At 38.5% G+C, this 14721-nt stretch overlaps 1 protein-coding gene across 9 annotated transcripts in view; it reads right to left on the bottom strand.

Moving 5' to 3' along the window:
* The window catches only part of cald1a (caldesmon 1a), a 494628-nt gene that overhangs the window by 57164 nt on the left and 422743 nt on the right, over positions 1 to 14721 (bottom strand). For 8 of the 9 annotated variants that reach the window (XM_062064492.1, XM_062064489.1, XM_062064483.1 and 5 more), the window contains one exon: positions 4747 to 4832. In XM_062064492.1, coding sequence (XP_061920476.1) covers positions 4747 to 4823 — 77 coding nt within the window. In that variant the 5' untranslated portion in view covers positions 4824 to 4832. Of the gene's footprint in view, positions 1 to 4746; positions 4833 to 4958; positions 5087 to 14721 lie in introns of those variants that run through there. The other variant, XM_062064487.1, reaches the window with a different exon arrangement.

The raw sequence follows: 14721 nt of genomic DNA, 5'->3' as shown, positions 1-14721 counted from the left end.
GACGTATCTTTTTTCGCTCTGACCGTAACTTAGGTACAAGCTGGCTCATTGGATTCCACACTCTCCTTTTTCTATTGTAGATCACGGATTTGTATTTTAAACCACCTGGGATACTATATCCTCTTGAAAATTAGAGTCTAGCACGCGAAATGGACATTCAGTGCCTTTTATCTCCACGACAATACATCGGCGAAATGCTTTAGCTATGAGCTAACGTGATAGCATCGTGCTTTAACTGCATATAGAAACAAAAAAATAAACCCCTGACTGGAAGGATAGATAGAAAATCAACAATACTATTAAACCGTGGACATGTAAATACACGGTTAATGCTTTCCAGGCTGGCGAAGGTTAACAATGTTGTGCTAACGACGCCATTGAAGCTAACTTAGCAACGGGACCTCACAGAGCTATGCTAAAAACATTAGCTCTCCACCTACGCCAGCCAGCCCTCATCTACTCATCAACACCCGTGCTCACCTGCGTTCCAGCGATCGGCAGAAGGACGAAGGACTTCACCCGATGCGTTTGGCGGCCCGGAGACGTAGGAAGTCAAGGTGAGGTCGGCGGCTAGCGCGGCTAGTGCTCCAACAAAGTCCTCCTGGTTGTGTTGCTGTAGTCCGCTGCTAATACACCGATCCCACCTACAACTGTCTTCTTTGCAGCCTTCATTGTTCATTAAACAAATTGCAAAAGATGTCCAGAATACTGTGGAATTATGAAATGAAAACAGAGCTTTTTGTATAGGATTCTACGGGTACCATAACTTCCGTTACTCTGACTTCGTCACGCGCATACGTCATCATACCGCGACGTTTCAGCCGGATATTTCCCGGGAAGTTTTAAATGTCACTTTATAAGTTAACCCGGCCGTATTGGCATGTGTCGCAATGTTAAGATTTCATCATTGATATATAAACTATCAGACTGCGTGGTCGCTAGTAGTGGCTTTCAGTAGGCCTTTAATGTTGGTCATTATGTTTGTGCTTTCTGAGGTGTTTAATTGGTGAAAAAAGATTGAGAACCACTGATCTAACATACGTTCTTATCAAATATTTTACAGAATAGAACAAAACAAGCGCTGCCCTGTGGTCTAAGCATTGAGGCGATCGACCTTGGCTGCTATCTGCATCCTTATCAAAGTCGTCTGAGTGGAAAATCTGCAGCACTGATGAGGAAACTTTTACATAAAAAGCGCTATGAAAGGCCTTGGCACTTTGTTCTCACGATAAAAAACAAAAACCCTCTTACAATCTTTTATGCCTGGGCTTGGCACGTTACCACTCAATCACTTGTTGGAATGAGGCTTTGGCTTAATCAATTTCTTCCATTGAATCAAAGGGAGTTCGGCGGGCCTCCGTATCTTGCGAGAGAAAATTGGAAGACGAGCGGGGAGGGCATGATTGAGCGTTCCCACTTAAAGGTCATCACGTTGCTTATCTGATTGCTTATCAACCTCACTTTTTATACCCACCCTCCTCCTCCTTTAAGGCCAGGCCAGAAGAGGAAGACAATGTTTACCAAAGTAAGCTTTTAAAAGACCCCAAGGAGGCCTTGAGCTTTTAGAGCAACGCTGGCTCTTCCAAATTGGCATCAACATCTGACGAGCAGAACTTCATTCCACAACACGGAGCGAGGAATGCTCGGCTAAAGATCCCACATGACATCGACTGCATTTTTGAGGAAAAGGGCAACCAATAGGGCAGGGGTCACCAACCTTTTTGAAAGCAAGAGCTACTTCTTGGGTAGTGATTAATGCGAAGGGCTACCAGTTTGATACACACTTAAATAAATTGCCAGAAATAGCCAATTTGCTCAATTTACCTTTAACTCTATGTTATTATTAATAATTAATGATATTTACACTTAATTGAACGGTTTAAAAGAGGAGAAAACACGAAAAAAAATGACAATTAATTTTGAAACATAGTTTATGTTCAATTTCGAATCTTTAAAATTCAAAATTCAACTGAAAAAAAGAAGAGAAAAACTTAAAAGAATTTATGGAACATCATTAGTAATTTTTCCTGATTAAGATTAATTTTAGAATTTTGATGACATGTTTTAAATAGGTTAAAATCCAATCTACACTTTGTTAGAATATATAACAAATTGGACCAAGCTATATTTCTAACAAAGACAAATCATTATTTCTTCTAGATTTTCCAGAACAAAATTTTTAAAAGAAATTGAAAAGACTTTGAAATAAGGTTTAAATTTGATTCTACAGATTTTCTAGATTTGCCAGAATAATTTTTTTTAAATTTTAATCATAATAAGTTTGAAGAAATATTTCACAAATATTCTTCGTCGGAAAAAACAGAAGCTATTAGAATTAAATTAAAATGTATTTGTTATTCTTTACAATAAAAAAAATAAATTTACTTGAACATTGATTTAAATTGTCAGGAAAGAAGAGGAAGGAATTTAAAAGGTAAATAGGTATATGTGTTTAAAAATCCTAAAATAATTTTTAAGGTTGTATTTTTTCTCTAAAATTGTCTTTCTGAAAGTTATAAGAAGCAAAGTAAAAAAATTAATGAATTTATTTAAACAAGTGAACACCAAGTTTTTAAAATATTTTCTTGGATTTTCAAATTCTATTTGAGTTTTGTCTCTCTTAGAATTAAAAATGTCGAGCAAAGCGAGACCAGCTTTCTAGTAAATAAATAACAAAAATAGAGGCAGCTCACTGGTAAGTGCTGCTATTTGAGCTATTTTTAGAACAGGCCAGCGAGCTACTCATCTGGGGCCGTACTTATCAAGCTTCTTAGAATTACTCCTAAGAAGTCTGCTAAGAGTTGACTTAAGAGTAAATAAATTCTTCGCTGAAAGCTGCACTTAAAAGTTAGTTATCAAGCGTCTTACTCACACTTTCAGCGAAGTGTAGGACTGAATCTTAAGTGTCACACTCAGAGCTGAATTACGACATTACTATGTGCCGTAAACGCAATTTTAGGTGACGTCATTTCTGTGTCCATAGAAATGACCAATCACGGAAGGGAATCCGTTGTCTAAGAATAAAGAAATATCTTGGAAATATTTAAGTGGACAATGGGAGTGTATATTTTGACAATAAACTACAAAATAATACAAAACAAACTAGTCCCCGCCGGCACTCACGCTACCGCTCCCTCTCTTCTCTCGCCCACACACTCACTGACGTCACTCCCCTCACGGCCACACACATACGCTACTGTCATAACATTTTCTTTCCAATTCATTAATTAGGCAACTAATTTGAAACTGGTGTGGGTGGCTCTATATATACTAACCCACTGCAGACACATGCAGAAATCAACAAGGAATCGAAAAGTATTAAATCTGTGACAAAAATAATACCCGCTCTGTCTAAACGATACCGTTTGATCAGCTGCTCGTCATCAAACAAATCCAGGACATCGTTCCGCTCCCTGAACGTTCGCGCACGTCTCTCTCGCCTCAGTGCCACCCCCTGCTGGCAACTCCTAACCACTTAAGACACCTCTGAAGGTCTCTTAAATATCGTGGAGAGTAGGAGTGATTCTTAGACTTAAGAACGTTGATAAAAAGCTTTTATTCTTAAGTTTGAGAGTAGGACTAAATTTCGCAAATTCTCAGGACTTACCGTATTTCCTTGAATAGCCGCAGGGGCGTTAATTAATTTAAAACCTCCTGTCACACCTGCGTTTACCGGAAACCGGCGGGATGGCCGTGCATGCGGTAATTATTTTAAAACCTCTTCTCACTCCGGCGTTTACCAAAAGGAATCCATAAAATTTAGGCGTGCGCTTTGAGTGTGATGTAAGCATACCATCATGAAAAGCACATTTAATTAAAAAAAACGTTATTATGGTCTTACCTGTACTTATAAATGGAGTCCATTTGCAGCTCCTTCTGACCAAAAGCATCGATAACTTGTTTATAGAAGTCTTCCTTATTTTCTTTCTTCAGTTTTAAAAGTCTCTGTTTCGATGGAGATATTCCTTTAATTATTACCTCCTGCTTCGATTGAAAGTCCAGTTTAGAAAACTGTTTTATTTTATGTATGTAATCCTCCATTTTAAAAGTTCAGGCAGAGGACAGAAAAAAAAATCTCTTGCTGCGTGTGTTCACTTCTTCTGCAGTACCGGAAGTCGCAAGAAGGATCACTAGCGCGGCAGCGCCCTCTACCACCAGGAGGCGGGAGTCATTTAATGACTTATACAGTATTTCACACACGCAGCTACGGTATATTAATAAAACATAGCTGCTTACTGTTCTCTTTAGCATACTGTACAGGTATTCAATAGCTTGGACCTTAAATCCTACTGAAAAGCTCTTTATCTTTTTTCCTTTGTGCGATTGTAAACTACTGAAAGCAGTTTCCTCCATTTTGAAAATGAGGACAGATGCGTCACTCGTGACGTAACGAATTTGACCCGGTGGAAGTTCTAGCCATATGCTAAATATTTTGCGAAACGAGTTTGACCCGGCGAAAATTACAGACATGCGATAATAAAATTAATATTTTGCGAAACGAATTTGATCCAGCTTCAATAATAAACCGGCGATAAGGCCAAGCATGCGTTAATTATTTTGAGAAACGAGTTTGACCCGGCAGTAATTCTAGACGTGCGAATACTATATTCCCTGCGCCAATTCAAGGAAATACGGTAAGTGTAAAATGGCACTCTAAGAAGCTTGATAAGTACGGCCCCTGGTCCTTACGGGCTACCTGGTGCCCGCGGGCACCGCGTTGGTGACCCCTGCAATAGGGGGTCTTACCGTTCAGCCTCCAGGCGCATCTCCTCCCGTTTCTGCCTCCTCAGCTCCCGGCGCCGGTCAAAGTCCATTTCCTCCATGGTTGCACCCTGCAAGATGACATCATCAAACATGATCATTTGGACGGTCAGTGTTAGAAAGAACAAAAACTGCTCCACCAGCTGAGCAAAATAAAACAAAGTCAATAAGACGACGCAGGCCTTGGAAGAACTCACTGGAGAAAGTCGGTGTGGTAGCTTAAATAAGTGCCTTTCCCCTCAAAACATAACTTCTAAGTCCTCTCCCACAGTGCAGCCTAAAAAAATCCATCCTCTCCGTGCTTCTTGTCCCTCCTTCTATCCTGCAATGACCTCCCTTCTCCCCCTCCTCCTTCCTTCCATATCTCCAGCGTTACAGCTTCCTGTCTTGTTTACCCACACAAACTCTTAAGCCTCACTTCCGGTGTTGTCTTCTCTCTTCCCCCGTCTGTCGCTTCTTATCCACTTTTGGTCCGTCATCTAAGAAGCACGTCAACAAGGGTTGACGTTACTTATGCAGTCACTTCTTAATAGAGATTGACAAATATGTTTTTTTACAGGGCCCATACCGATACTGATTATTAGTAGTCAAGGAGGCCGATAACAAATATTTGGAGCCCATATTACTATGCAGTAAAAGTTATTTAAACATGAATAGTATATGTCAGGAAACAGCGGGACAAGACCTTTATTTATTTACTGTATATTCATTTTATTTTTATCATTTTGCTTTTTGAAACAACATGCTTTTTGACAACGTTTAATCAATGTTAGGTTCTGACGTTAATTTGTCCATTGAAATTTGGTCATTTCCCGACCAATTTTCTATAACACAAATACAACGTTGAAACAACATGCTTTCTGACGACGTTTAATCAATGTTGGGTTCTGACGTTGATTTGACCATTGAATTTGGGTAATTTCCCAACCAATATTCCACAACACAAATACAATGTTGAAACAACATGCTTTTAGACGTTGATTTGTCCATTGAAATTTGGGCATTTCCCAACCAATGTTCTACAATATTAATAAAACATTGAAACAACATGCCTTTTGACGACGTTTAATCAATGTTGGGTTCTGACGTTGATTTGACCATTGAAATTTGGTCATTTCCCGACCAATATTCTACAACACAAATACAATGTTGAAACAACATGCTTTTTGACATTGATTTGTCCATTGAATTTTGGTCATTTCCCAACCAATGTTCTACAACATAAATAAAACGTTGATACAACATGCCTTTTGACGACGTTTAATCAATGTTGGGTTCTGACGTTGATTTGACCATTGAATTTGGGTAATTTCCCAACCAATATTCTACAACACAAATACAATGTTGAAACAACATGCTTTTTGACTATGTTTAATCAATGTTACGTTCTGACGTTGATTTGTCCATTGAAATTTGGTCATTTTCCGACCAATGTTCGATAACACAAATAAAACGTTGAAAAAACATGCTTTTTGACAACGTTTAATCAATGTTGGGTTCTGACGTTGATTTGATCATTGAATTTTGGTCATTTCCCAACCTATATTCTACACCACAAATACAACGTTGAAACAACATGCTTTTTGACGATGTTTGTTGGGTTCTGACGTTGGATTTGTCCATTGAATTTTGGTCAATTCCCGACCAATATTCTACAACACAAATACAATGTTGAAACAACATGCTTTTAGACGTTGGATTTGTCCATTGAAATTTAGTCATTTCCCAACCAATGTTCTACAACATAAATAAAACATCGATACAACATGCCTTTTGACAACGTTTAATCAATGTTGGGTTCTGACGTTGATTTGACCATTGACATTTGGGTAATTTCCCAACCAATATTCTACAACACAAACACAATGTTGAAACAACATGCTTTTAGACGTTGATTTGTCCATTGAAATTTGGGCATTTCCCAACCAATGTTCTACAACATTAATAAAACATTGAAACAACATGCCTTTTGACGACGTTTAATAAATGTTGGGTTCTGACGTTTATTTGACCATTGAAATTTGGTCATTTCCCGACCAATTTTCTATAACACAAATACAACGTTGAAACAACATGCTTTCTGACGACGTTTAATCAATGTTGGGTTCTGACGTTGATTTGACCATTGAATTTGGGTAATTTCCCAACCAATATTCCACAACACAAGTACAATGTTGAAACAACATGCTTTTAGACGTTGATTTGTCCATGGAAATTTGGGCATTTCCCAACCAATGTACTACAATATTAATAAAACATTGAAACAACATGCCTTTTGACGACGTTTAATCAATGTTGGGTTCTGACGTTGATTTGACCATTGAAATTTGGGCATTTCCCAACCAATATTCTACAACACAAATACAATGTTGAAACAACATGCTTTCTGACGACGTTTAATCAATGTTGGGTTCTGACGTTGATTTGACCATTGAATTTTGGTAATTTCCCAACCAATATTCTACAACACAAATACAACGTTGAAAAAACATGCTTTTTGACTATGTTTAATCAATGTTAGGTTCTGACGTTGATTTGACCATTGAAATTTGGTCATTTCCCAACCAATGTTCCATAACACAAATACAACGTTGAAACAACATGCTTTTTGACAACGTTTAACATTGATTTGATCATTGAATTTGTCATTTCCCAACCAATATTCTACAACACAAATACAATGTTGAAACAACATGCTTTTTGACGACGTTTAATCAATGTTGGGTTCTCATGTTGATTTGACCTTTGAAATTTGGTCATTGCCCAACCAATATTCTACAACACAAATACAACGTTGAAACAACATGCCTTTTGACGAGTTTTCTTTCATAAAATTCCTCCAAAACATTTAATAAAGTCAAATACAAATAAGGCAACAGGAGAAGTATCCAACACGTCTCATTTCTAAAGTAAATATGTACAGCAGATACTGTATGGGCATTTACATCAACAATATGATTTGCCGAGTGGCTGCACAGGACAGAATAAGATCAATCAAGATCTTAATTAAGAATTGTTACAAATAAGAATCGCGATTCATTCGGAAATCTTTTTTTTGTGACACTCCTTCTGACTAGTTCCCTGCCTAGATGGGCTGCGATTATAACCGAAAATAATCAAGAATTAGCTCATCAACACATCGGCACCCCTGCATCTTTATTAGGGATGATACTCGAAACCGGTGTTCCCGGTTGTTCGATAAGAAAAGAACCGAGTCCTCGGACTCGGATCCCTTTTTGAGAACCGGTACCCGTTATCGAGACCACTATAGTAAAGAAAAGGAGTTGGGTCTTTATTCGAATCCCTGGGAACGAAACGAGAAATGCCCCGTGTGACATCACAATAAATGACGTCACGTAGCTCAGTCATTAGGCGCAGATAGCGAAAGCAGGAAAAACAATGGACGGGAAAAAGCGCTCCAAGGTGTAATAAAGTTCAAAACGAAAGCTATAATCCAATGAATAACTTTACTGAGAGATTTGAGCAGGGTAAAACACATGACAAACACTTTTACGACCAACCGGAAACATAGCAACCAGGCTAGCAACGCACCTCCTTTACGGCAGCTGTCGCAACCTTCTTAAAACAACCGCAGCACATACATATATATACAACACATCTCCCTTTTTTAACTTTTGTTTTTCTTTCCTTGTAAACAAAACAAAATCACACTGTAGATGTGTTGTCTGTCTAATTATAAATAATGCAGACGAGGCGTGTCGGCTGAGTTCTTGACGTTTACTTTCACAGCGTGGCAACATGCAACACTTTTCGGGGCTACCGCGCATGCTCGTCACTCCCGTTGCATGCTGGGTAGTGTAGTTGTTGTATTCTCTCGCTCATAACATTTTTCCCCCATATAAAGAAATAATGTTAACTCAATAAAGTGTATTTCTTTTTTTAGCTTTAACTTTTCATTTTTTAGCATTGTAACCACATTTGCAAACAACTTTTCTCTTCATAGAATTTTCTTTCAATAAGGAAATAAAGTGCAAAAATGTCAAAGCATCATAACAAACAGTTATGTTCCAATAGCAGCAGAAGTGCACTTTTTGGAGAGCTGTATTATTTTCAGTTTTGTGCCCAAGGGACTGATTTTATTTAACACTATATTATTATTTATACACCTATAGTGATCACAGAGACAGCTTGTTTTTGTGTTACTGTATATATTTGTTTCTCTGAAAAATCCCACTTAATATACTTTGGGTAACAACAGTCAATATTTATTTATTTTATTTAATTTTTTTAGGTGGGTAACAGTCAATATTTATTTATTTATTAGAATTTTTTTTTTTTATTATATAATAAAAGTGAGCTTTTGTTAAACCAAATATTGTGTGTTTTTTTCCACATACAACAACCTATCTGGACTCCATAAGAGAATCGATAAGGAATCTGTTCGATAAGAGGATTCGATAATAGGCTGGAACTCGATAATTCCTTATCAAACATCATCCCTAGCGCCCATAAACTAATGTATGGGAAACATTGCTTTGTGTTCATTCGACAATAAATGATCAACAAAAGCATTTTCCAAAATCTAAGCTTGTCCATCAGAGGTCAAACGCTCTTCAGATATTAACTGACAACGAGCGGGTACATGTGTGTATCAGGGTAGTGTGATGGTAATAGCTTTTGCAATAGTCCCATCCCTAACTATGTGCCAGTGAAGTCATACTAACTATGTGCCAGTGAAGTCACACAGTGGCAAATGTGTCACTGTGGCAAGGAGAGGACGGATGGATGCTGAAAGAAAGGAAGGGAAGGGAGTGGACAAGTTCACTCTAGTGGAATGCTTTCTCTCTCCTTTGTTAGCTTGTGCTGAAAGTGTGGGTGGTCCCTCTGGTGCTATACACCATTTTACACGCTTGCACATCTTTTTTCTCTTTTGTTCATGCAAGCTGGAGGCGTCCCCCTGGCTCCTTTGCGGAGCTGCAGATTCTTTTCATCCTGCATTTATTTAATAAATGCATCATTAGTTACAGTCACGGCGTTAAGTACATGTTCTTGTATAGCGTGTATATCGGATGTGTTGATGGAGCTCGTTATTCACTGGTTTAATTAACTTCACCGCATTCTAAAGCAAGTGCAATGGAGAAAAGTGTGTGCTAGTGTTCTTGAAGCCTTGTCACTTGTAGCTGGTGCGCTCCTCATTGCCTTTCAATTACGCTCGCATGAGTGGCAAGTGCTAATTGGCCCTCGCTGGGAGCATTTATTGTTGAGAATTATAAGTGTCGGGATGGAACATGAACATAAAGATTAGGGATGATGTTTGGTAAGAAATTATCAAGTTCGAGCCTATTATCGAGTCCTCTGATTCCTTATCGATTCTCTTATCGAGTCCATTTAGGTTCTTGTATATGGAAAAAAACACACAATATTTGGTTTAACAAAAGCTCACTTTTATTATATAATAAATAAATAAATATATGTTGACTGTTACCCCCCTAAAAAAATCAAATCAAATAAATAAATATTGACTTTTGTTACCCAAAGTATATTAAGTGGGATTTTTCAGAGAAACAAATATATACAGTAACACAAAAACAAGCTGTCTCTGTGATCACTATAGGTGTATAAATAATAATATAGTGTTAAATAAAATCAGTCCCTTGGGCACAAAACTGAAAATAATACAGCTCTCCAAAAAGTGCACTTCTGCTGCTATTTGACATAACTGTTTGTTATGATGCTTTGACATTTTTGCACTTTATTTCTTTATTGAAAGAAAATTCTATGAAGAGAAAAGTTGTTTGCAAATGTGGTTACAATGCTAAGTTAAAGCTAAAAAAAGAAATGCACTTTATTGAGTTAACATTGTTTCTTTATAGGGGGAAAGATGTGATGTTATGAGCTAGGCTAGGGAATATAACAACTACACTACCCAGCATGCAACGGGAGTGACAAGCATGCGCGGAAGCCCCGAAAAGTGTTGTTGCATGTCGCCACCCGGCAGCTAAGAATGAGGTTATGTCCCACGGAGCATTTCTGGTCAGGACGAGATTCGAATAAAGAATCAACTCTTTTCCTTTACTATAGTGGTCTCGATAACGGGTACCGGTTCTCAAAAAGGGATTCGAGTCCGAGGACTCGGTTCTTTTCTTATCAAACAACCGGGAAAACCGGTTTCGAGTATCATCCCTAATGGGCGCCCCGACGTGAATACACACGGGCTGTCACAATTACAAACCCTGTTTCCATATGAGTTGGGAAATTGTGTTGGATGTAAATATAAACGGAATACAATGATTTGCAAATCCTTTTCAAGCCATATTCAGTTGAATATGCTACAAAGACAACATATTTGATGTTCAAACTGATAAACTTTTTTTTTTTTTGCAAATAATCATTAACTTTATAATTTGATGCCAGCAACACGTGACAAAGAAGTTGGGAAAGGTGGCAATAAATACTGATAAAGTTGAGGAATGCTCATCAAACACTTATTTGGAACATCCCACAGGTGTGCAGGCAAATTGGGAACAGGTGGGTGCCATGATTGGGTATAAAAGTAGATTCCATGAAATGCTCATTATAGTGGGACTGTAGGTCCATTCTAAACATATTATTGTCTGCCCATTTTAAACCCATTATAATGGGATTATCTTGTTGACTATAAACACATTGTAATGGGACTGTATGTAAACTATAAACATAATATAATGGGACTGTCTGTCCATCATAAACACATTGTAATGGGACTGTGTCGATCATAAACACATTATAAAGGGATCGTGTCGGATTATAAACACAATACAATGGGACTGTATGTCGATTATAACAGACTTTCTATCACTCTAGCATAAACACATTTTAACCGGACTGTCTGTCGATCATAAACACTTTATAATGGGACTGTCTTTGAATGTAGCTTGTCGTTAACTCCGTACAGGAGATCACAACTCTTGCCTTTTGACACGCCTCACAAGTACCCGGTGTGCCAGAGAATAGGAAGATGTAGCAGGAGCAGGGATCAGCGTGGCCGACTTAGTAACTCTCTTCATATATTTAGAGAGTAATCAGACAATGTGTTTTTCAAATACGCGATGGCTCGAGACCAATCTAGCAACATTTCCGGGTTAAAATGTATTTCTAAACACATTTGCTTTGCTTTATTTGTCATAAACATTTATGCAAATTAGGCAAATATCCCAAGGTCAAACTTTTACCAGTGCATTTCTCAGAGAGAAAATAGCACAGAATTGTTCCTGCTATTTTTTTTACACAAATCCTGCTAAATTCTTGCAGGAACCCTCCTGCACGTTCATCTTGACATTATGTCAGCGGAGCTATGTGAGGAATGCTTTCATTTAAGCTGTGTTTTTTGGACTTGAAAGAGTCTTCAAATTACTACTAAAAACTACCTTTGCCAGTGGTGTGCAGCATTTAGGAGGCACCAATTTTGCTGAGCACCAATTTTTTTCCCAGGTGTTCAAATGACTAATAATAGAACCTCGCCGCTAAGCTGCGTGCTCGCAACAAAATGGACGCGGCAGGAAAATAGAGGAGGCCGTCATGGGTGGAGCAGCTGTGCAGGTGTCCAGGTGAGGAAAGGTATTCCGGTCATCCTGAAATGTGAGCGCTGGCCCCAAGCCCGACTTCCCTGTCCGTTAAAGGCCTACTGAAATGAATTTTTTTTATTTAAACGGGAATAGCAGATCCATTCTATGTGTCATACTTGATCATTTCGCGATATTGCCATATTTTTGCTGAAAGGATTTAGTAGAGAAAATCGACGATAAAGTTCGCAACTTTTGCTCGCTGATAAAAAAAAGCCTTGCCTGTAGCGGAAGTAGCGTGACGTCACAGGAGCTAGTATTCCTCACAATTCCCCGTTGTTTACAATGGAGCGAGAGAGATTCGGACAGAGAAAGTGATGATTACCCCATTAATTTGAGCGAGGATAAAGATTCGTAGATGAGGAACGTTACAGTGAAGGACTAGAGAGGCAGTGATGGACGTATCTTTTTTCGCTCTGACCGTAACTTAGGTACAAGCTGGCTCATTGGATTCCACACTCTCCTTTTTTTATTGTAGATCACAGATTTGTATTTTAAACCACCTCAGATACTATATCCTCTTGAAAATGAGAGTCGAGAACGCGAAATGGACATTCACAGTGACTGAACATGTAAATACACGATTAATAATTCAGCTTGGCGAAGCTAAAAAAATAGAAGCTAACCTAGCTACGTAGCCAATGTTATAGCAGCAGTCTCAAATGCAGATAGAAACTAAATTAAAAAAAACCCTGACTGGATGGATAGACAGAAGATCAATAATACTATTAAACCATGAACATGTAAATACACGATTAATAATTCAGCTTTGCGAAGCTAAAAAAATAGAAGCTAACCTAGCTACGTAGCCAACGTTATAGCAGCAGTCTGAAATGCAGATAGAAACTAAATAAAAAAAAACCCTGACTGGATGGATAGACAGAAGATCAATAATACTATTAAACCATGAACATGTAAATACACGATTAATAATTCAGCTTTGCGAAGCTAAAAAAATAGAAGCTAACCTAGCTACGTAGCCAACGTTATAGCAGCAGTCTCAAATGCAGATAGAAACTAAATAAAAAAAAACCCTGACTGGATGGATAGACAGAAGATCAATGATACTATTAAACCATGAACATGTAAATACACGATTAATAATTCAGCTTTGCGAAGCTAAAAAAACAGAAGCTAACCCAGCAACGTAGCCAACGCGATAGCGCCAGTCTCAAATGCAGATAGAAACTAAATTTAAAAAAACCCTGACTGGATGGATAGACAGAAGATCAATAATACTATTAAACCATGAACATGTAAATACACGATTAATAATATTCCGCTTGGCGAAGCTAAAAAAACAGAAGCTAACCTAGCAACGTAGCCAACGTGATAGCGCCAGTCTCAAATGCAGATAGAAACTAAATTAAAAAAAAACCCTGACTGGATGGATAGACAGAAGATCAATAATACTATTAAACCATGAACATGTAAATACACGATTAATAATATTCCACTTGGCGAAGCTAAAAAAACAGAAGCTAACCTAGCTGCGTAGCTAACTTAGATGCGGCGGCGGGCGTTGTACGCTTTTGACGACACCCCGGCCGCCATCAGAGTCGGCAAGAAACATATATTTCCCCAAAGTTACGTACGTGACATGCACATATCGACACGCACGTACGGGCAATCGATCAAATGTTTGGAAGCCAAAGCTGTACTCACCGTAGTGCGTCTGCTATCCTGCTCAAAACACAACACAACCTCCTGGTGTTGGTGTTGCTGTAGTCCGCCGCTCCACCGGCTCCAACTTTCTTATTTGCAGTCTCCATTGTCCATTAAACAAATTGCTCAATCACTTTATTAACAAGCGGTAACTGGTTGTAGTTCAAAAAGTAACGCACACACATACACGAGCTGCTGTGTCTCCGCCAACTCACTCGCGCATGCGCGTTCCCCAAACCCTTAAAGACACAGTACACTAATGCAAATATCACAGATATTACAGTATTGTACTTAGCCGCTAAGACACCGATCCATCCCACCTACAACGTTCTTCTTTGCAGTCTCAAAAGATTCACCAACACAGATGTCCAGAATACTGTGGAATTTTGTCAAAGAAAACAAGAGGCTTTTCTATCGGGTCCAACCACTTCCGTTGCTTTTGTGACGTCACGCGCATAAATCATATCCAAAGGAGTTTTTCAACCGGAAGTGTGGCGGGAATTTTAAAATGTCACTTTATAAGTTAACCCGGCCGTATTGGCATGTGTTGCAATGTGAAGATTTCATCATTGATATATAAACTATCAGACTGCGTGGTTGGTAGTAGTGGCTTTCAGTAGGCCGTTAAGGTATTTCGCAGTGACAGCGCTAATAGGTAACTCCATGGAGGTTTATAGGCTGCACTGGCAATGTGTGCTATTTTGTCATTCGGTGGTTCTGAGGCCATCTTGCA

Source organism: Entelurus aequoreus, linkage group LG12 (assembly GCF_033978785.1).
Source record: "Entelurus aequoreus isolate RoL-2023_Sb linkage group LG12, RoL_Eaeq_v1.1, whole genome shotgun sequence".
Lineage (NCBI taxonomy): Eukaryota > Metazoa > Chordata > Actinopteri > Syngnathiformes > Syngnathidae > Entelurus > Entelurus aequoreus.
Note: the sequence above shows the minus strand (reverse complement) of the source record. Positions and strands in the feature narration are given on the sequence as shown.